Below are 22,705 nucleotides of genomic sequence, written 5' to 3'. Positions count from 1 at the left end.
ATTGTAAAGATCTCTCCTCAATATGAAAATTCTTATTTACGATGTACAAAAGAACCATGCACAAACACACCCAAAATCACTTTTAAATACATTCACTTTATTGCATGAGGGCATTTCTAAAGCAAGCATATGGACTGTAAGGATTTGCATAGTTCAAGCATTTTTTTTCCTGTATTTTACTCAAAGTAGCAACAGTAACTGTTAGGCAGATTATATTTGGTTTGGAAATATATACAGAGACCAATGTTTAGTCCATTTTTAGCCTTATTTGCTACATTTTTAATTCAAATATTAAATACCTCTGCTGTGACTGTTTTGATTCCCAACACATTTCATCTTGTTACATAAAAAATAAAGTTCTTAAAAATTATCTTTAACTAAGGCGTCCAAAACAATGCTTTAGAGTAACAAAATAAAGACATGCCAGCCTTGAACCTGCCATGAAAAATGCAAAACACTTGATTCTTTGTTAGAAATGTAACCGAACAGACTTCATCTTATTCATTAAATATCCATGTGCTTAGAAAAATACGTACTGCATTTGGATGACATTATTTGTCCCTTTCTTTGAAATAATAAAAATAGAACTTCTGTATTTTTGGATGACTTTTTTTTTTAGCTTTGTGAAACTGATGATCCAATTTTGGGTCATAAATCATGTTTATCTCTATTCCTGCTATCAGATGATTCAGTTATGCACCGCATGTGCTAATGAGTTCAAATTATGTGCACTCAAAATCCAAAAGTCTTAGATTTAATGCTAGTGGTGACTTTAAAAAAAAAAAAAAAACACAAAAGAAAAAAACCACACATACTCAAAAAAAAAAAAAAAAAACCCAGATGATGGTTAAATGACTTAAACATTGTGTCTGGTTTCATTGTGTCTTATGATGTCTTATGCTTAAGTACCAAAATGCTGAATCAAAACACAAAACAAAGGACACATAGAGTTTGGCAAATCATTCATCACTTTGCAATGCACTATAATCTAGCTGCTCTTTTCTCCTTGTCAGTTTTCGTCAGTGATACAAAAATACTCTTTAACTCATCGTCAAACAGGATCCATATTTACACAACGAATATAAGACGAATGAAATACCCAATGGCACAGTGTTACACTACTGGGCTCCATATTCACAGGGGTTTTATGGGCTGTAATTTTGCACATTTTACATATTAAGATGCAAGCCACTGTCCCCCTCCCTCCTACAACACACGCTGTTTAACTAGCAGACTTACAGTTCTAAGGGCACTTTTCGACAGTAATTCTATAGCCTACTAATTAAAATTAATTGTAATCATTTTACCTACACACAGGCATTTTGGGTATCATGTTTGGTAACTAAAATCCTACAAATGAAGCATTATTTCAAAGATCCACATGGCTTTGTTTACAAATTAAATTTTATATATATATATATATATATATATATATATATATATATATATATATATATATATATATATATATATATATATATATATATATATACACTGTCTATAGATATACTGTATATGCTGTGTTTATTGATACATAAGGAACCTGTGGTGCAAACACTCTAAGGTACTCTAAGGTACTGGACTATTGATGATTGGGATCCAGTGTTCCCATCAAGCCCTATTATTTAGCATAAAGTGTATATATAGCAAAAAGAGGATTTATGGAGTCACAGTGAGTCTTGATCTCCTTTGAAAAGAGGGAATGAAGAGAATGAGGAAAGACGTGCCCATGCAAGTGCTTCACACCGAAATGCTCTCTTCTGACTGTATTTTATCTGTCAGCTTCTTGGGGTCCCTTTTCACTGTAGCCAGAATGTGACATCAGTCTATGGTCTATGGTCACTGGATGAGTCTGGAGGTGCTCGTAGCAGAGTGAAACGCAGATCTAGATGTTAAGCTTTTATGAAGTTAGTCTTCAGTCTCTCTGTGGTCGAGTACTGATGTGCTGATTTGGTCAACTTCCTCTTATCGTTGGTCTGGGTCCTGCTACTTCCTGTCTCTATTCCTGCGCTTCCTTGCTCCACTTGCTGTGACGCTGCATCTGTCTCCTCTCCCTCTCGGACCATCACTTTTTCTACTGTAACACTGTATCTTGTTATCCATCTCTGTTCCTCGGCCGTCACTCTGTTACTGACGTACTCATGTCTTCACTTGTACCTGGCCAGTCTTTTCAGGATTAGTATGACACTCACCGTAGTCATTACAGAGTAGATAGTTTTGTGTAAACAAATCTCACTTTCTGGCTAGTTTGCAGCTTTCGTTATGTTACAATATCTGTTGTTTCCATCGTACAGTCCTGCCATTAGGTCCTACATGGAAGGGCTTACACGAGAGAGAAGCATGTGACTGAGAGCGAGAGAGGTCCACCGTGGGAATGTTACCTCTGTACCGCATCTCTGAGATTACACCCTTGAATCTCCAACTTCCAAACATTTTGTAGTATTTCCTCCTCCTATTGTGTCAGTAACTGAGATAAATACACAGTTTGGGGGAGATGGGACAATGTAAGTGATTTTTTGTGTGTCTTTTGTTTGCTGTTCTCAGAAGGGTTCACCATCGAACTTGACAGCAGCCAGTGCTTGAGCTAAAATAGTTGAGCAAAAAAAGAAATGAGACTGAGAATGACAATCAGAAACTGAAGTGCTAGCATTATATTTAATATAAAACCACTTAGTTCCAGTTAAACATCTTACTACTATCATAGAATAGCAAAGAAAAACCTCCTGAGAGGCAGCAAAAACTCCCTGATCATCGCACAAAACACTTGTACAACTGTGCATCCATGCAATTATCCAATCAGCTAATCATGCGGCCACAGCACAATGCATAAAATCATGCAAGAGATTCAGTTGATGTTCAAAAATATTCCGTTGGATGTTTCAGTGTGATTTCAGTGACTATTACATGAGTGTTAATGCCAGAAGGTTTGAGTATTTCAGAAACTGCTGAGCTCCTGGGATTTTCACACACACAACAGTCTCGAGAGTTTAATGGTGTGAAAAAGATCCAATGAGTAGCAGTTGCACAGCAGACATGCCTTTTTGATGAGAGATCAGAGGAGAATGGCCAGACTGGTAACTCAAACAAGCACTCTTTACAGCCGTGGTGAGCAGAAAAGCATCTACAGCAGATGGGTTCCAATAGCAGAAGAACACATTGATGTTTCCACCTACAAAACTGCATTTTTTTAAACATTATTCTGTGTAAACTCAAGAGATGACTGTGTGTGAAAATCCCAGGAGCTCATCAATTTCTGAAATACTCAAACCAGTGTATCTGGCATCAACAACCATGCCACAGTCAAAGTCACTGAGGTCCAATTTCTGCATTCTGCTGTTTGATATACACATTAACGGGATCTTTTGACTTGCATCTGCAGCCACATGATTGGCTGATTAGACAATCACATGAATGCACAGGTGTACAAGTGGCAGGTATATCAGTTTATTTAATGAACACGCCTCACTAAGAACATCTACAACTAAAAGTGAAGTGGTGGCTCAGGGTTACGGCTTTAGGCTACTGATTGGAAGGTTGCGAATTCACAACCTTTACATGGGAAATAAGTTCACAGTCATCTGAATCAGTCCTGTACCTTGGTTTCACTAGAATACAGTGTCTTGCAAAAGTATTCATCCCTCTTAGTGTTTGCCCTGTTTTCTTGTATTACAAGCTGGAATTATGGATTTTGGGGGGGTTAGCACCATTTGATTTACACAACATGCCTACCACTTTAAAGGTGCAAATTGTTGTTTTATTGTGACACAAACAATAATTAAGATGAAAAAAACAGAAATCTGGAGTGTGCATAGGTATTCACCCCCTTTCATATGAAACCCCTAAAAAAGAGCTGGTCCAACCAATTCACTTCATAAAGTCATATAATTAGTTGATTAAGCTCCACCTGTGTGCAGTAAAAGTGTCACATGATCTTTCACATGATGTCTGTAGAAATCAACCTGTTCTGGAAAGACACTTACTCTGCAACACTACTAAGCCAGTAACATGAAAACCAAGGAGCACTCCAAACAAAGTTGTGGAGAAAGATGGATCAGTTTTGGGTTAAAAAAAAAAATCCAAAACTTTGAATATCCCATGAAGCAGCATTAAATCCATTATAGCAAAATGGAAAGAACATGGCACCACTACAAACCTGATGACAAGAGAAGGCCGCCCACCAAAACTCACAGACCAGGCAAGGAGGGCATTAATCAGAGATGCAACAAAGACACCAAAGATAACACTGAAGGAGCTAAAAGATCCACAGTGGAGATGGGAGTATCTGTCCATAGGACTATTTTAAGTCATACATTCCACAGAGCGGGGCTTTATGGAAGAATGGCCAGAAAAAGCCATTGCTTAAAGAAAAAAAACAAGAAAACACGCTTGGAGATTGCCCAACAGCATGTGGCAGACTCCCCAAACACATGGAAGAAGATTCTCTGGTCAAATGAGACTAAAATTGATCTTTTTGGACATCATGGGAAATGCCATGTGTGGCACAAACCCAACACCCTGAGAGCACCATTCCTACAGTGAAGCATGGTGGTGGCAGCATCATGCTATGGGGATATTTTTCATCTGCTGGGACAGGAAAGCTCGTCAGGATTGAAGGAAAGATGGATGGCACTAAATATAGGGAAATTCTGGAGGAAAGCCTGTTTGAGTCAGCCAGAGGTTTGAGACTGGGACGAAGGTCCACGTTCCAGCAGGACAATGACCCTAAACATACTTCTAAAGCTACCCTGGAGTGGTTTAAAGGGAAACATTTAAATGTCTTGGAATGGCCTAGTCAAAGTCCAGACCTCAATTCAATTGAGAATCTGTGGCATAACTTGAAGATTCCTGTACACCAATGCAACCTATCTAACTTGAAGGAGTTGGAGCAGTTTTGCCTTGAGGAATGGGCAAAAATCCCAGTGGCTAGATGTGCTAAGCTAATAGAGACATACCTCAAGAGACTTGCAGCTATAATTGCAGTAAAAGGTGGCTCTACAAAGTATTGACTTTTTTTTTGGGGGGGGGGGGGGGGGGGGGATTTGAACACCCAGACACTCCAGATTTCTGTTTTTCATCTTATTTATTGTTTGTGTCACAATAAAACAACAATTTACACCTTTAAAGTTGTAGGCATGTTGTGTAAATCAAATGGTCCTAACCCTCCAAAAATCCATTTTAATTCCATCGTGCATGGGCACCGCCGGGGGGGAAAGGTTAGAACAATTCTAGGGGCCCAGCACTGCCATGGGGCCCTTTAAGGGGCTGATAATATGCTTTTAATTATTTTAATAAAACTTTTGAAATAACAACAATGCAATATTCCATCTGGTAAAATGAGCTAATTGAACAAGGTTGTCTATTTCTTGAGTTCTTCAACATATTGTCATTTAACCCTCCCCCTTTTGCGAAATGGTACGGTCCAGTTCTGGTAGAAGCACGATGCGTTAAATCTGTGTGCTGATCAGTGCAACGCTACTTGCTGCTGTGTCGCGGTGCAGCAGCCAGCCAGCCAGCAGTGGAGTGCGTACAGTCTATGATCGCTAAATATGAAGAGTGGCTGTCAAAAACGTAAAGAAAGGCAGCTGAAAGCTGAGAGGGACCGGAGAGGCAGGCAACTGGTCACTCAGTTTTTCCCAAAGAAAGGTAGCTATCGCTCACATGTGTGTTCAAAATATTAGCAAATGGTAAATGAACAGTATGAACGTGGTTGGATTAGCCTATCAAGAGAACACTTTTACAGTTTGTAGAGTGACATTTTTTCCATTTTTTTCCGAAGCCTCGGCGCCTAGACTTGGGTATTTAAATCTTTACTGTACGAGTAGTGTAAATATTGTTCATCATGTTTACATTTGGATTGGTTGATATTGCTGGTAAGAATCTATCTTGAATATTGAATATTTTATTGTTCATGGATATCTGAATATTTGCTTTGACAATAAATGAGTGCTGCCTAAAAGAAAGCATAAACTCTCAGTGGATTTCTTGCAGTGCATTATGTTGTATGAAATAACTGTTGCCTAGTTATTAATCAAGGCAGGAAATTGTGATTACTGATGTTTTCTGGAACTCTCTGGCACTGAAGTAGCCTATAAATAATGTATATCTTATAAATCCATACAGATACAGTGATGCATGCAAGTTGTGTCAACACATGAATGAATGAACTCCATACTAAGTAGCCCAATTTTGCACACTTGAATGAAGAAGAGTTCAAAGCAGTGTGTTAAATAATGTTGGTTATGTTTATTTACAGTCAACTCAATAATAACTGCTGCATCATTCACCATTTTATTTCCTTTTTTCTTTTTATGTATGGGCTTATATTGGCCTGAATTATGTCTGGGCTTATACTGCCATCTACTGGTCAAACAATATAAAAGTGTAAATTAGAAAACAAGGTCAAAAACTCCTGGTCCATGGAGGGGCAACCAATAGTCTAACTCTGCTTACGCTCAAATTTCTGTCTAGACACACTTTGCTTTGAACATATTCCCTTTTTGCAGAACAGTACACACAGCTTTCTACCTAACACATCTACCTAACACAAAATACCTATGGGATTTCCATAGGTATTTTGATGCTGGGTAGAAAACTTTTTCTATGATTTATTAGCAGTCACATCACACATTTCACTACCAATTGTCCTAGCACAAGGAGGCATGTGGCAAAATCTTGAATTTTCATTTGTGATTGTAAATGCACCAGAATTAGTCACTGACCAGTTTTCATCTAGTCCCTGGTAGGTTAATACATAAAATGTAATAACAAAGTAACAAACTCAAGGTCCATGGGCTATCAAAAGTCAAATAATGACAATAGTGCAATTGTGACGAGGGTGGGCAAAGTTGGGGGGCCCAAAATTCTAATCTTTCATGGGGCCCAAAATTTCTGGCGGCGCCCCTGCCATCATGTAATGCGACAAAACAGGACAAACACCAAGGGGGTTGAATACTTTTACAAGACACTATATATAAGTGCATCTGTGATGTAGAGTTGAACATAGTTTCAGTTGAAGCAATTACTTCTTATCTTTGTTGGAAAACATCACTTACTACAGTATTTTGCAATATTAACAGAATTTGCCAGCTCTCTTTCCCTTTCCTTTTTGGTAGCTGTACTTTGGTGTACTGAAAGTTTGAGAGAAGCTCCACTGAAAATAAAAATGTAAGCGCAAAGCAAGGCCAAAAGGAGCACTCTAACCCTGCATTCCAATACTGTTTTATCATTGTAATGAAAATAATTATCTTGGAAGTTTGTGTAATATACTTGTAACAAGCTCACACAGTAATAGATTTGTATGTAGTAGTAAATCTCTGGATAGAAAAAAAATTACTATATAAAACCTAGACTGTAGGCAATCAAATTGTTTCTTTTAAAATATCAGGTATTTTGCTGATAATCATCGGCCAAGTGTAAACTGCATTGGGAAGAGCATTAAAACAGTACTGGAGCATGGGGACTATACAGGAAGAAGGAAAGTGAATAAAAAAAGGGCGAGGGGCCTTTGTACAGTGAGTGGAACTCACCTTCACACACTCACACCTTCATGATGTGGGAGGAGTCAGAGAAGCCAGAGGAAGGGGGAGGGGCCAGGTTGGTTGGGGAGGCGGGGGGACTCGGGGTGATCTGGGCTGCAATGCAATGGAACGAAATGATGGAAAAATTCACACACGCTAAGTAGATAAATAAATAAATAATAACAACAGGAAAGGGTTGTGGAACAGCGAGGTAGTCTGCCTTGTTCTCAAATGACCACAAGGAAGACTGTGGAATGAAAAGAGCATGATATAAAAAGCTCCAGAAATTGAAAGAAAACTATAAAGAAAATGCTGGATCACACAGTCAGAACTCAGGATCCTGAGAGATTCAGCATCAGCATGAATGAAGACAAATGGTATTTACTATACGATACAAATCAAACACATGTTTAACATAAAAACAGCTCAAATAAGAAATTATATGACGCAGCAAAATGAGAGGTGCTTCTCTCCAATTATTTCTCTGTGACAAGCTTGAATCATGATCTCTAACTTTACCTAACAATACCTTAAATGGTCTTGTGTGTATGCACACATGATGTGGGGGGGGGGTTTGTATATGAGAAATAAATAGCTTAAGAAAAGTCTCTTTCACTTATAAAACATTGAGCTCTTCACTTGTTCTGATTTGACAGTATATTCAGTTCTGTATGGGAAGAGACAATACTTCAGAGCAGAGGTTACAGAAATCCATATTTTTGTACAAAATACCTTATTTGTACAAAATTCTTTACTGAATGAACATTAAGCCTGTATTATACAGTGTATATATATATTTTTCCCCATTTATTTTATCTTGCATTTATATTCTTTAGAGCACTGCTCTAAGTGTAATGTGCCACCTTAGCTCTGAAGTATGAGTTTTAAGACAGTGAGGGACAGTGAGAGTGGACAGGGTTGGTGATCGACACGAAGGGTCAAATAGGGGTCAGAGGTCAGAAAGGGGTTGCCCAGGCTCCTCAGGATGACAGGCTTCCTCACCAGAGAGCAGGCGGGAGCGGCGGGAGGCCTCAGCAGCCAAAGCGCAGGAGATCTCGATGCGTTTCTCCTCTTCCTGCAGCTTCTGCTCAGGGTTAGCCTGGATTTCTGCAGGACCGTCCAACACCGGGACAACATTCTGCAGGCTGGGGAGGCACACAGAGCTGGTTTGTCAACATTTGTGATTATCATCTGTCATTTTTTCAATTGTGTCTTACAATCGCAACATTTTGTATGTCCCGACCCCCTATAAATTAGTATTTTGCAATCTACTCATCTTTCACGAGTACATTTTTTTCAAAAATGTCCTAATAAAAAGACTAGGCAAAAAAGACTAGCTAAAGAGGATGGTACAGTGGTGTAATGGTTAGCACTGTTGCCTCACAGCAAGAAGGTTCTGGGTTCGAGGCCAGTGGCCAACGGGGGCCCTTCTGTGCGAAGTTTGCATGTTCTCCCCGTGTCGGCGTGGGTTCCCTCCAGGTGCTCCAGTTTCCCCCACAGTCCAAAGACATGTGGTTAGGGTGGCCTTTGGCTGAGGTGCCCTTGAGCGAGGCACCAAATCCCCAACTGCTCCCTGGGCGCTGTAGCATGGTTGCCCACTGCTCTGGGTATGTGTGTGTGCTCATTGTTCATGTGTGTATTCACTTCTTCAGATGGGTTAAATGCAGAGAGGAATTTCACAAGTGTACGTGTGACGAATAAAGTAGTGGTTCTAAATATGCACTCACCGCCCACTTTATCAGGAACACCTGTACACCTACAATCATGCAGTTACTGAATCAGTCAATCACATTAAACATGAGAATGAAGAAAATGTGTGATCTCTGTAACACTGATTGTGGTATGGCTGCTGATACCAGAAGTACGGGTTTGAATATTTCAGAAACTTCTGATCTCCTGGGAATTTCACACAAAACAGCCTCCAGAGTTTTCAAAGAATGGTGTGAAAAACAAAAAAACATTGAGTGAGTTTTCTGGGTGGAAATGTCTTGTTAATAAGAGAGGTCATGAAAAACAAAATTTGAGCAGAAGAATGCAGGTTCGGGCGGCGCGGTGGTGTAGTGGTTAGCGCTGTTGCCTCACAGCAAGAAGGTCCGGGTTCGAGCCCCGTGGCCGGCGAGGGCCTTTCTGTGTGGAGTTTGCATGTTCTCCCCGTGTCTGCGTGGGTTTCCTCCGGGTGCTCCGGTTTCCCCCACAGTCCAAAGACATGCAGGTTAGGTTAACTGGTGACTCTAAATTGACCGTAGGTGTGAATGTGAGTGTGAATGGTTGTCTGTGTCTATGTGTCAGCCCTGTGATGACCTGGCAACTTGTCCAGGGTGTACCCCGCCTTTCGCCCGTAGTCAGCTGGGATAGGATCCGGCTTGCCTGCGACCCTGTAGAACAGGATAAAGTGGCTAGAGATAATGAGATGAGATGAGAATGCAGGTTCGCTGCTGCATTCAAGACTGTTTTGCGTATGTGATGTCTGTTCCACACAACGTGATTGGTTGATGCTTTTATTCACAGTGCATAAGATCTGCGAGTGCACAAAGCAGACTGAGCACAAGTAGGGGCTATTTGAAAGGGAGGACAGGTTTTTTCGAGCAAGAACAGGGCAAATTTGCACGAGAGCAGGGTCTATTGGAGAGATAGAGGGGGGAAACATTGTAAAATCTGAAAATGAAATGAATAAATCTTGCTCTCAAATTGAAGATCATGCTCTTGATTAAAGATAGGACTAAAACTCCATAGAAAAATAGCTGCTCAGGTCCCAGATATGAGTGACATCAGTGCAAGGCAGAGGCTCGCTGCTACATGCAAGGCTGTTTTGCCTGTGTCACCCAATGTCTGTTCTGCACAACATGATGCTTTTATTCACAGTGCAAAAGCTAAAAAAAAAAAAAAAATCGACCTCTGTTCGAAAAAATATATGTCTCTTTTTGCTGTGAAATATTCACGGTCTGTGTGAAAGTACTCATGACAAAAACAAGAGGTTTGAAGAAATATGTCAACGTGTGAATTAATCACATGAAGAAAAAAAAACAAACGCCTCGGTGTGCCTTAACTGAAGACCTTGAGCTGTATTGGCATGATACAGGTGTTCCTAGTAAAGTGGATGATGAGTGTAGAACCAATCGCTTCTAGCGAACACTGTGGTGAACAAAGACTAAATATGGAATTACTCTAGAATGCAGTGCAAGTTGTAAATTGCACATTGCATTCCTGGGTTAGACGTTACATGCAGCGTTACTCTACTATGTTAAGAAACCAACCCACACCCATCTGAAGCTAAAATAAGAACCACACCACAACTTAACATGAAATCACAACTAAATGTAGCATTTTAAACAATCCAAGCCTGTCCAGTGTTGTAGTCGAGTCACTAAACCTCGAGTCCGAGTCAAATCCAAGTCATTAAAAAAAAAAATTCGAATCGAGTCCGAGTCGAGTCCACTATTGAGCCGAGTCGAGTCCGAGAACAAGATTCCAACCGCACCATTTAATGGTGGCTATTTTAGCGCCATTAACATTAGTTTGTTTCTGAACGTAATGTATGAACAGGTGAATGTGCATTCTCTTTGTCAGGGAGTGCGAAGTATTCTGTCAGAGATGGTTGGGAGACGGATGTAAATGCAAAAGGTGTGTTTATTAATACAAGTGAAGACAGGAAAACAATCCAGAACGGCAGGCAAAATTGTAAACAGTGAAACAGATCGAGCGAGACACAAACAGGCTATCGTAGACTCGGCAGAATCAAAGACGAAAAACAGGAAATCAGGGATCAGGAAACTAAACAAGGAAATAAGGCTCAGTAATGTGTCAGCAATGCGACTCAATACTTCGTAAAGTAATTGTGTTTTCAAAGTTTTGATATAGGCACACTGATTGTGCCTTAATCCTGTGCAGATGCAAGTCGTTTACGGTGCGTGTGCGAGAATCGGCTTCGCGCACGTGCTGTCCGGAGTGCCTCATGTATCTGATGCACGCGTGAAGGCGTGCAGGTGTGACTCTCCAATTTATGAGTCCGAATGCAGTTAATGCACGAGTCCAAGTCTGAATCATCAGTGCTCAAATCCAGGTCAAGTCACGAGTCCTTAAAATTAGGGCACGAGTCGGACTCGAGTCCGAGTCCTGGACTTGAGGACTACAAGGCTGAGCCTGTCTAACATACTAGTCAACCTACAGTGCTCCAAATCACTGCTATACAGAACACCGGTGCGTAACCAATAAAAAGCAGGAACCTACTTTGATTTGGCAATGAGCGTCTTTATCCGTTCCACCTTCTTCTGTTTCTCTCTCTCCTCCTCTGGGCTGAGTGGCATGCTGGGCTCAATCTCCAGGTACCGCTCTGGAATTAACACTTTTTCTGGGGCAGACAGCTAAAAAAAATGGTAACAAACACCTATCAATATCTCACAAAGACACCTCTGCCCAGTGGTTGCAGGCTGCTTTCAGTCAGCTCTGAACCATCTGATGATGATTTAAACCAGGTCTATTCCACTGGGACTGTAATCCAGGCTTATTAAATTGGGCCTATAAATGTTGGGTAAATTGGAAGAGCATGTGGGTTACAAGTAATACTTGAATTAAAAGAATAAATTAGAAAATTTTGTGAGGCTACTCGCTTTGATTGCTCAATAAACACTAGTTTAACAACTGATCAAGTAGAAGGTCACTTGAGCTTGATAATAGTGTTAATGTTAAATGATGATATCAAAAACATACAGATGGGTGGAACTAAAGTCTGGAAAATAATAGTATCACCTATATTTGGCCCATGTCTATGCTTTTGGTCATTCAGTAAGAACAGGCATGCTGTTAATAAACACGAAACAATTCAATACATTTTTCTCATCTACAAGAAAACTTTATTTATTTATGAGAAATAAGTAACAAAAGTATTCGCAAATTCATTATTTTGTCATTCTCTTTGCTATAGGCTAAATCCTAATGATATACAATGTATTGTAAAAGTATTCATCCCCCTTGGTGTTTGTCCTGTTTTGTCACATTACAAACTGGAATTATAATGGATTTTTGGGTGGTTAGCACCAACATGCCTACAATTTTAAAGGTGTAAATTATTTTATTATAATTTTTTTGTGACACAAACAAGAATTAAGATATTAAAAAAAAAACAGAAATTTGGAGTGTGCATAGGTATTCATTCCCCAAAGTCAATACTTTGTAGAGCCACCTTTTGCTGCAATTACAGCTGCAATTCTCTTGGGGTATGTCTCTATTAGCTTAGCACATCTAGCCACTGGGATCTTTGCCCATTCCTCAAGGCAAAACTGTTCCAACTCCTTCAAGTTAGATGGGTTGCGTTGGTGTACATCAATCTTCAAGTTATGCCACAAATTCTCCATTGGATTGAGGTCTGGGCTTTGACGAGGCCATTCCAAGACATTTAACTGTTTCCCTTTAAACCACTCCAGTGTAGCTTTAGCAGTATGTTTAGGATCATTGTCCTGCTGGAACATGAACCTTCGTCCCAGTTTCAAACCTCTGGCAAACTCAAATCAGTTTTTCTCCAGACTTGCCCTGTACTTAGTACCAACCATCTTTCCTTCAATACTGATGAATGAATGCAGATTAAAAAAATCCCTACAGTATGAAGCTGCCACCACCATGCTTCACTGTAGGATTGGTCTTCTCAGGGTGATGAGAAGTGTTGGGCTTGTGCCACACATGGCATTTCCCATGATGGCTAAAAAGTTCAATTTTAGTCTTATCTGGCTAGACAGTCTTCTTCCATGTGTTTGGGGAGTCTGCCACATGCTGTTGGGCAAACTCCAAACGTGTTTTCTTATTTTTTCTTTAAGCAATGGCTTTTTCTGGCCACTCTTCCATAAAGCCCCGCTCTGTGGAATGTATGGCTTAAAGTAGTCCTATGGACAGATACTCCCATCTCCGCTGTGGATCTTTGCAGTTCCTTCAGTGTTATCTTTGGTGTCTTTGTTGCATCTCTGATTAATGCCCTCCTTGCCTGGTCTGTGAGTTTTGGTGGGCGGCCTTCTCTTGTCAGGTTTGTAGTGGTGCCATATTCTTTCCATTTTGCTGTAATGGATTTAATGGTGCTCTGTGGGATATTCAAAGTTTGGGATTTTTTTTTATAACCCAACCCTGATCTATACTTTTCCACAACTTTGTCTCTGACCTGTTTGGAGGCTCCTTGGTTCTCATGTTGCTTGCTTAGTAGTGTTGTAACGTCAGGGTCCTTCCAGAACAGGTTGGTTTATCCAGACATCATGTGACAGATCATGTGACACTTTGATTGCACACAGGTGGATCTTAATCAACTAATTATGTGACTTATGAAGTGAATTGGTTAGACCAGCTCTTATTTAGGGGTTTCATACGAAAGGGGGTGAATACCTATGCACACTCCAGATCTCTGGGTTTTTTTTTTCATGTTAATTATTGTTTGTGTCACAATAAAAAATAACAAATTGCACCTTTAAAGTGTTAGGCATGTTGTGTAAATCAAATGGTGCTAACCCTCCAAAATTCCATTTTAATTCCAGCTTGTAATGCAACAAAACAGGACAAACACCAAGGGGGGGATACTTTTGCAAGACACTGTAAAAGTGTTTGGTGGTTGCTACAACAACAACAATAATCATAATAATAATAATAATAATAATAATAATAATAATAATAATACCCCCAACTTCCGTTAAAATTTTAAAGTAGTCAGGATTTGGTCTATGTCCCACTGCTTGAGTAAGCATGTTCTGAACTTGCAAAAAGAAAGTACTATACTTTACCTCTTTGCTGATATCCAGATCATAATTCTCAGGCTCCACCTGTCTCCGTAGGCGAGCAATTTCTTCCCTTGGAGACTCCACACCTTCCCCTCGTACAGCAGCCTCCAGGTCCTTTATGTCCACCTCATGGGCAGTCAATCTTCTTCTTACCTACAAGAAACCCAGTTAACATTCGCATATAATCAAAATTAAATTGCTGTGTCTGAGCTTTCTGTTGGACACCTATTTGCCAGCATTATGTAAATAAAATATACTGTCATAATATCTGTGTTAATAAACTTTCTCCATTGCTTCAGTCACCAAGGGGATTTATCAATATATTCATCAATTTTCAAGCTTATACCACTCATACAGACATCATTACATACCACTCCAAAACATATCAAATGACCAAGATGATCAAATACCTTAAATTAATAAATCAGATTTTGCCATGAACATTTCCAGGAGAAATGTGTTAACAGTGCTATAATAATCTTTGCAACAGCTGTTGATGCTGTTACATTTGCTAAATCCCACACAATAGATAAGAGACCTTCACTGCTATTGTCCATGTTGAGAGAGAGAGAGAGATTCTCAACCTAAGATCTTCTACAAGATCTTCAACCTAAGAACTACGATCTTAAAAAGACCACAGCTGACATGATAATTTGGTCTCCATGATGACCTGTAAATAAACAAACTACATAGAAAAATTTAATATAACAAGGATCTAATGTTTTATGTAGCTTGGATGCCTGATAAACCACTGTCCATCTGAACAGAGGGTAATGATGAAGTGTAAAGAGATACTAACCACTCTATAGTTGACAGAAGGTTTGAGGCCATCCAAGTTCTGGTTGTTGGACAGATTAAGGCTGCGTCTCTTGTCTCTGACTGAACTGCTCTGGTTCCGACGTATCCTCTCATTCTGCTCCTCTATGCTCATCTTAGACTTTACTTCTGTCGGGAAAACAGCGCTCTTCGGCCTCTCCTAGAAATGACCAAGGATAATGATCACATTTAATTTCATTTTAATTTTCAAGATAGTTTTCAGAACTGTATAGACCAAGTAGCTCTCTAATCTAACCAAGAACTGTAATCGAACCTTCCAATTCCGAGTTACAGTTTAATTTGAGCTATGATTGTCCTTGCCAACAATCATTAATGATAATTTGTTAATTTATATTAATACATAATGAGATTTATTATGATCATCTGGACATGGCACTAATGACTCACCCTGGAGATGTGACCATTAGGCACTTTCCCATTCCTCTTATGGGCACCATCCTTGTCATCTGTGGGAGATTTGGTCCTGGGTGGGACAATACCAACTGCACACCAAAAAGATATGTAGCATATATTAGCAATGTTGTTTATGTTATTTGTATATTAAAACAGCATATATAACCCTATATCAGTTATTCATCTTAAAGCATATTATTCAATAACCACACTGATTATTCCTGAACAGTTATGAAACTCATAGGAAAAGATATGTAATTATGAGAGTGTGGTAATGTATGTAAGTCTGGGAGAATAAAAACCATTGCTGCATCTTTAGATATGGAATTCAACTGAATAAATTCAGAATAAAGCTTCTCTCGACCTTTATTGCCTTGTTTGTCTTGCTCCAAGTCGTAATCGTTGGTCTTTTCCTCGAATGAACTGTAGTTGTGCTGGACAAGAAAGCAAAATAAATTTAAACATTCATGACAAAAAAATAGAAGCAAATGTGGTCATCTGATCATCTCAGAATACTACATAAGTCCAGACACGAACACACTGCATGGAACCGGTGACATAAGAATTACTGTAGAGCGAATTGCTTTGATGAGTGAGAGTATCTAACTGAATAGGGCAGCGCCACTGTAGCAACAGGAGGAACCACTCTTTATAACAGCAAGCATAGAAATACTGAGGGGAGAGAAACTGATGGAAAGTGAAAAGGTAAGTATTAGAGATGAAGGGGATGAACTGTAGCAAGAGGATGATGATGATGTGAACATTGATTGTAAATGATGAAAGGGTTGCTGAAATGACACGATCTGAGGGACTGACTATACTCAGGGGTTTGGATATGACATGGCTCTGGTGTTAGGGACAGGGGGCTGTGTTATATTTTTTACAGATGATTTTTCTACTCTGAGATACCTTTCGGCTGTGAGTGTCTTTGTCTTCTTTATAGCTGTCCATGCCACGTGGCCAGGCATTGCTGTTGAAAGGGAGGGGAGGGACAGGGGGCATGATCATGGTGGGGTCCAGGGGCTGGTAAGACTTAGGGAGTGGGGGCCGTGGAGGACCAATCTCCTGAAATGGGAAGGAAGGATAGAAAAGAGAGAGAGAGAGAGAGAGAGAGAGAGAGAGAGAGAGAGAGAGAGAGAGAGAGAGAGAGAGAGAGAAAATAATATAGCCCAAGAAAGACAGGGAAAGACAAAAAGGATAAGAGGGAGGGAAAGTATACAGCTGTGCATCAGGAGGAGTTACTCAGGCAGGCAGAGAGCAGAGAGGTACACTGGATTTTTTTATTTTTTATGCAGTGAAGCATTTCACTAAAAGGCATACACTTTGCATCAGCATAAACTGGCCTGCACACAACACATACTATGAACATTCACTCCTAAAAAGTCTGTCTTTGAGACATTATAATGATATTCTGCCTGAATAAACAAGACCATTTTAAGTTTAGAACATGTAACATTCTTTTTGTCATAGAATGAAATGTGCAGATCAGTTTGCTCTAAATGGATCATTTAAGGCTCCTTAGAAATCAACAAAAGGTGAGACCAGTGATGAGCATCTACAAACATGGAGTTGCCTACAAAATAAAAATCTAGTATTTATACACAAGCAGGAATGGCAGAAAGCCTAGAGCTATGACAAAAACAAGGGCACAGCCATTGAGAAGATGGGTAATATCTTGTTAGAGCACTAATTGAGGTTTGTGGTTGATTGCGTTATATAAAGAAAGCTTTAAAAGGTTAATATAAATGTAAATTTGCAGCAGAACATTACGGCAGAGGTTTGACTTAAGCAATACCGATTATATTTCAGATTAAGATCCAACCGAGAAGTTACTTAATGGTAGTTCAACAAATGACATGGGCTTTAATCCCATCACTGAGTTAATTTAACAATGTAGCACTGCTTTTGTATCATATATGTGGAAGTCTGGATGGTCACTGTCACTGTGTCTGAATTTTGGGGTAAAAATGCTATAACTTTACCTGTAGGTGAAATGTGTGCAAAAGATTAAATATATTCTGTTCAAGAAAGACTAATAAAAAAAAACGTGAAGTTGTTCCAGTCCAGCACACATGTACATTATGAATAAATTAGTGCTGTGCTAAGTGAAAAATAAGTTCCTGCATTAGCTTGTGGTCATTTGTATACCATTATTCTACATAAATAATGAATCTTTATAGTACTGTGCTGCAAATTTGTTGTTGCATTATGTACCTACGGGTTATATTTTTAGTGGCTTACCTCTGTTGCCAGTTGTTTTGTGGGTGAACTCTGGGAGCCAGGTACAGGTGAGAAAGGGCTGAGGGGGCTGGTTAGACTCACAGAGCTTAGTGGGCTCGCGGGACTGTTTGTACTGAAGGAACCTGATGCTGCACTGGCTGCTGAACACAAACAACAGTTAAACCCAAGCTGTTCAGATGGCCAGTTTAATAGGAACACCTGCAGCCCTGCTTATTCATGCCAATAAGCCAATCATGTGGCAGCAACATATGGGGTTTCTTAAACCTTCACCTATTCAGTTTCAGTGAGCTTGTGTCTGCCCACTGTAGCCTCAGATTTCTGATTTTAGCTGAAAGGGGTGGAATCCCATGTGTTCTTCTTCTGTTGCAGCCCATTCACCTCAAAGTTCAATTTGTTGTGTGTTGTGAGATGCTTTTCTGCTAGCAGTGGTTGTAAAGAGTGGTTATTTGAGTTACCACTGAGTTACCACTGTAGCCTTCCTGTTAGTTCAAACCAGTCTGGCCATTCTTCTCTGATCTCTCTCAACAGCATGGCAGTGCTGCTCACTGGACATTTTTGCACCATTCTATTTGAACTCTAGAGACTGTTGTGCATGAAAATCCCAGGAAATCAGCAGTTTTTGAAATGCTCAAACCAGCCCATCAGGCACCAACGAACATGCTATGATCAAAGTCAGTGAAATCACAATTTTTTCCCTATTCTGATTTTTTATTTTATGCATTGCACTGGTGCCATATGATGCCAATTACATAATGGCATGCATGAACAGGTGTACAGGTGTTCCGATTAAAATAATGTATGTATATACAGTATGTATGTATGTATGTATGTATGTATGTATGTATGTATGTATGTATGTATGTATGTCTGCATGCATGTCTGCATTTATTATGTATTTAAGATGCATACAGCATACATTTTAATAGAAAACAAAAACAAGAATTTGGATTACAACATTTATTTTGGGTTTTCTGAAATCAATGCAGGGACAACATTATACATACAGGGTCACAAAATTACATATGCCCACTTTATTATTTCAGTGTTGCTGAAAGTTCCAAAATACCTTAACATGCTGAGGCCAAGGCCTCTTAACTTCCTGTTAGTGATCATGATTGACTACAGCTTGTAGCTTCTTTGTTCCATCATAAAAAGAGAGTTTGTTTGACAGCACTCATTGGACTGACCAACACACAGTACAATGGGAAAGTCCAAGGAGCTCAGTGCAGATCTGAGAACGAGGATCACAGATTTACACAACTCGGGAATGTCTCATGGAGCCATTTCTAAGCAACTCCAAGACCATCAGTTCAAACAATTGTGTGTGCAGACATGGACAAATTTGTTGGTACCCCTCCATGAAAAAAATAACCCACAACTATCTCTGAAATAACTTGAAACTGACAAAAGTTAATGGCATCCGTCATTGTTTATTCCATGTTTAACACAAATTAGACTTTGCTTTTGATTCAACTGCATATTTTACATAACAAAACAAATGAAAATGGCATGGACAAAAATGATGGTGCCCTTAACTTAATATTTTGTTGCACTACCTTTAAGCGATCTCTCTAGCTCTCAATATGACTTTTGCATCTGCCAACAGATAGTTTGGCTCACTCTTCCTGAGTAAACTGCTCTCACTGTCTCAGGTTTGAAGGGCACCTTCTCCACACTACATGTTTCAACTCATTCTTGAGATGTTCGATAGCATTCAGATCAGGGCTCATAGAAGGCCACTTCAGAATAGTCCGATGTTTTGTTCTTCATTTTTGGGTGCTTTTAGCTGTGTATTTTGGGTCTTTATCCTGTTGGAGGACCCATGACCTGCGACTGAGACAGAGCTTTCTGACACTGGGTAGTACGTTTCACTCCAGAGTGCCTTTATAGTCTTGACATTACATTGTGCCCTGCAGATTCAAGGCACACCATGCCAAACACAGCAAAGCAGCCCCAAATCATAACCAAGCCTCCTCTGTGTTTCACAGTAGGTATGGTGTTCTTTTCTTTGGAAGTTTCATTTTTTTCTTCTGTGGACATAGAGCTGATGTGACTTGCCAATAAGCTTGAATTTTGTCTCATCTGTCCAAAGTACATGCTCCAAGAAGCATTGTGGCTTGTTGGTATCAAGTCAAAGAGTCCCATATACGTTTTCGTATGTACGTTGGGGAGTGCCTGTTAGAGAACACACTCTGTCTAGGCCGTCGGCATGGTGAGGTAGGGTGGCCAGTTCCTTTCCTTGCCACCTTTAACCTCCCCAGTGTTTCCACCAGGTCCCCATTCACTGCTGGGTGGACAGGAGGCGAGCCCCAAATCACCGTCCGAGGCGAGGCTCGAACCAGGGACCGTTCGCTTACTGGTCAAGCGCTCTAACCACTTGGCCACCTCGCCTCCTTGTTGGTATGCATTTTAATAAATTCAAGTCTGGCTCTTTTTAACTTTTTCTTTCAATAATGGAGTCCTTCTATTGAGCCCACAGTCGCTCAAAAAGTGACGAATGGTGCAATCAGACATTGATGTACCTTGACCTTGGAGTTCAACTTTTATCTCTTTGGAAGTTGCTCTTTGTCTACCATTGGCACAATCCTTCTGTTCAATTTGTGGTCAGTTTTCCTCTTACAGCTGTGTCCAGGAAGGTTGGCTACAGTCCCATGGAACTTAAACTTCTTAATAATATTTGCACCTGTAGTCACAGGAACATCAAGCTGCTTGGAGATGGTCTTATAGTCTTTGCTTTTAACATGGTTGTCTATAATTTTCTTTCTGATCTCCTCAAACAACTTTCTTCTTTCCTTTCTCTGGTCCATGTTCAATGGTCACACACGGCGATACCAAACGGTAGTGTGACAACTTTTCTTGATTTAAATAGACTGAATGATTGATTGCAAGATTGAAGACACCTTTGATACTAATTAAAGGTCCCATGGCATGAAATTTTCACTTTCTGAGGTTTTTTAACGTTAAAATGAGTTCCTCTGACCTTCTTAAGTCACCCCAGTGGCTAGAAATTTCATAATGTGTAAACCAAACTATGCCCAACATTTGAGAATGGCGTGTCAAAACGGCGCATTGATAAACTCTTCCCTTGCCTACGTCAGCAAGGGAGATGATCCCCACGCCCCCCCTCTGGATTCCCACCCACTGTATGGATTGCCCGCCCAACTCAAAAGTTGCTGTTTGTCCTACCAAGCCTACTGCGCATGCGCGAAGCCTACTGCGCATGCGCAGAACACATGACTACATTTTGTAGTGAGGAGCCCATAGAAGACACAACATGGAAATTGCGCTGTACATGGATGTGACAACACAGAAAGGAGTCTGTTTTTACTGCCGACGGGAGAGCCCCTGAAGACGCAGTGGCTTAATTTTATTTACTTCAATAATACGCCGTCGAGTCTACCTAAGACGGTGTATGTTTGTCAGAAGCATTTTCCTGATGAATGTTTCCACAACTTGGGACAGTAGGGCAGGTTTTGCACATCAACTGTCACTGAAGCCTGGGTCTGTGCCAAGCATCCCTGCCGCATCAGCAACAAACACCGAACAAGTAAGTGTATAACTGGTCGTTTTGCCGTGTTTTAAAATCGGTGCGTTAGCCTAGCAATGGCTACATTAGCTGTGCAGCTAACCGCTTCCTGCAGTTAGCCAGGTACATGGGCTTGAGTTGTACCATTTTTTTAGACAGGGCGGACGAACCAGGGCATTCGCCCGCCTGGCTGTGCCCGACGAGGAGCGCTCTCGGCCGGCTTGGGAGGCAGACGGCAGCCCCTCCTGGAAGTGCAGTTTTACCATGGGCCTCATGCGGAAAAAAATGACAAAGTCCCACTGCTCAGTTTTACCATGGGCCTCAGGTGGGAAAAAATGACAAAGTCCCAGTTTTACCATGGGCTCGAGTTGTACCATTTTTTTAGACAGGGCGGACGGACCAGGGCATTCGCCCGCCTGGCCGTGCCCGACGAGGAGCGCTCTCAGCCGGCTTGGGAGGCAGATGGCAGCCCCTCCCCCCATGGCACGCCCCCACCGTCTACCCTTCCCCGCCTCCTGCTTCTCATTAGCAAAACGACGCACTGGGAAAAGCGCTGAAATGGGGCTTTCTCCCAGGAGGCTATATCTACGTACCGAGGGTTCATTTCGAGAAAGGCTGCGGATATAACATCTGGAAGCCTCCATGAGCCCGTTTAAAGCATCAACAAACCACCATGCCATGGGCCCTTTAAGGCTAAACAGTTAGTTTGAAATACCACTATAATTCAATTATTTATCATCTTTTCTAGGAGTAACAACAAATCTGTCCAGGGTATTTTATAATATCTTTGTAAAATAAACAAATAATTTCTTTTTACACTTTTTTTGTGTTATTCTATGACATACCAAAGGCATGCAGGTATACATGAGAAAATTGCTTTTAATTTCATTACTTTTCAGGAAGAATAAAGCATTGTTTCACTGAGCTGTAAGGGTACCAACAAATTTGTCCATGTCTGAATGAAAGTAATGTGGCACGGTGGTGTAGTGGTTAGCACTGTTGCCTCACAGCAAGAAGGTTCTAGGTTTGAGCCCAGTGGCCAATGGGGGCCTTTTTGTGTGGAGTTTGCATGTTCTCTCCATGTCTGCATGGGTTTCCTCCGGGTGCTCCAATTTCCCCCACAGTCCAAACACATGCAGGTTAGGCTAACTGGTGGCTCTAAATTGACCGTAGGTATGAATGTGAGTGTGAATGGTTATTTGTCTGTATGTGTCAGCCCTGTGATGATCTGGCAACTTGTCCAGGGTGTACCCTGCCTCTCACCCATAGTCATCTGGGATAGGCTCCAGTTTGCACACGACCCTGCACAGGATAAGCGGTTATGGATAATGGATGGATGGATAGATGGATAAAACCACAAGTTATTGGGAGGTGTAGCCACTTTGCCAAGCCACTTTGCTGAAAAAAAAAAACCAATCTGTCACCCTCAGATGAGAGGAAAT

At 40.6% G+C, this 22,705-nt stretch overlaps 1 protein-coding gene across 6 annotated transcripts in view; it reads right to left on the bottom strand.

Annotated features, from left to right (window-relative positions):
- Positions 1-1,472: 1,472 nt before the first annotated feature.
- The window catches only part of plekha6 (pleckstrin homology domain containing, family A member 6), a 182,183-nt gene continuing 160,950 nt past the window's right edge, over positions 1,473-22,705 (bottom strand). For 5 of the 6 annotated variants that reach the window (XM_060910803.1, XM_060910805.1, XM_060910806.1 and 2 more), the window contains 9 exons: positions 17,738-17,877; positions 15,861-15,930; positions 15,491-15,585; positions 15,066-15,242; positions 14,270-14,419; positions 11,745-11,878; positions 8,520-8,662; positions 7,527-7,631; positions 1,473-2,584 (listed from right to left, as the gene is read on the bottom strand). In XM_060910803.1, the coding sequence (XP_060766786.1) occupies positions 7,537-7,631; positions 8,520-8,662; positions 11,745-11,878; positions 14,270-14,419; positions 15,066-15,242; positions 15,491-15,585; positions 15,861-15,930; positions 17,738-17,877 (1,004 nt within the window). In that variant the 3' untranslated portion in view covers positions 1,473-2,584; positions 7,527-7,536. The remainder of the gene's footprint in view (positions 2,585-7,526; positions 7,632-8,519; positions 8,663-11,744; positions 11,879-14,269; positions 14,420-15,065; positions 15,243-15,490; positions 15,586-15,860; positions 15,931-17,737; positions 17,878-22,705) is intronic. The other variant, XM_060910804.1, reaches the window with a different exon arrangement.

The sequence above is a fragment of the Neoarius graeffei genome, chromosome 26, assembly GCF_027579695.1.
Source record: "Neoarius graeffei isolate fNeoGra1 chromosome 26, fNeoGra1.pri, whole genome shotgun sequence".
Lineage (NCBI taxonomy): Eukaryota > Metazoa > Chordata > Actinopteri > Siluriformes > Ariidae > Neoarius > Neoarius graeffei.
Note: the sequence above shows the minus strand (reverse complement) of the source record. Positions and strands in the feature narration are given on the sequence as shown.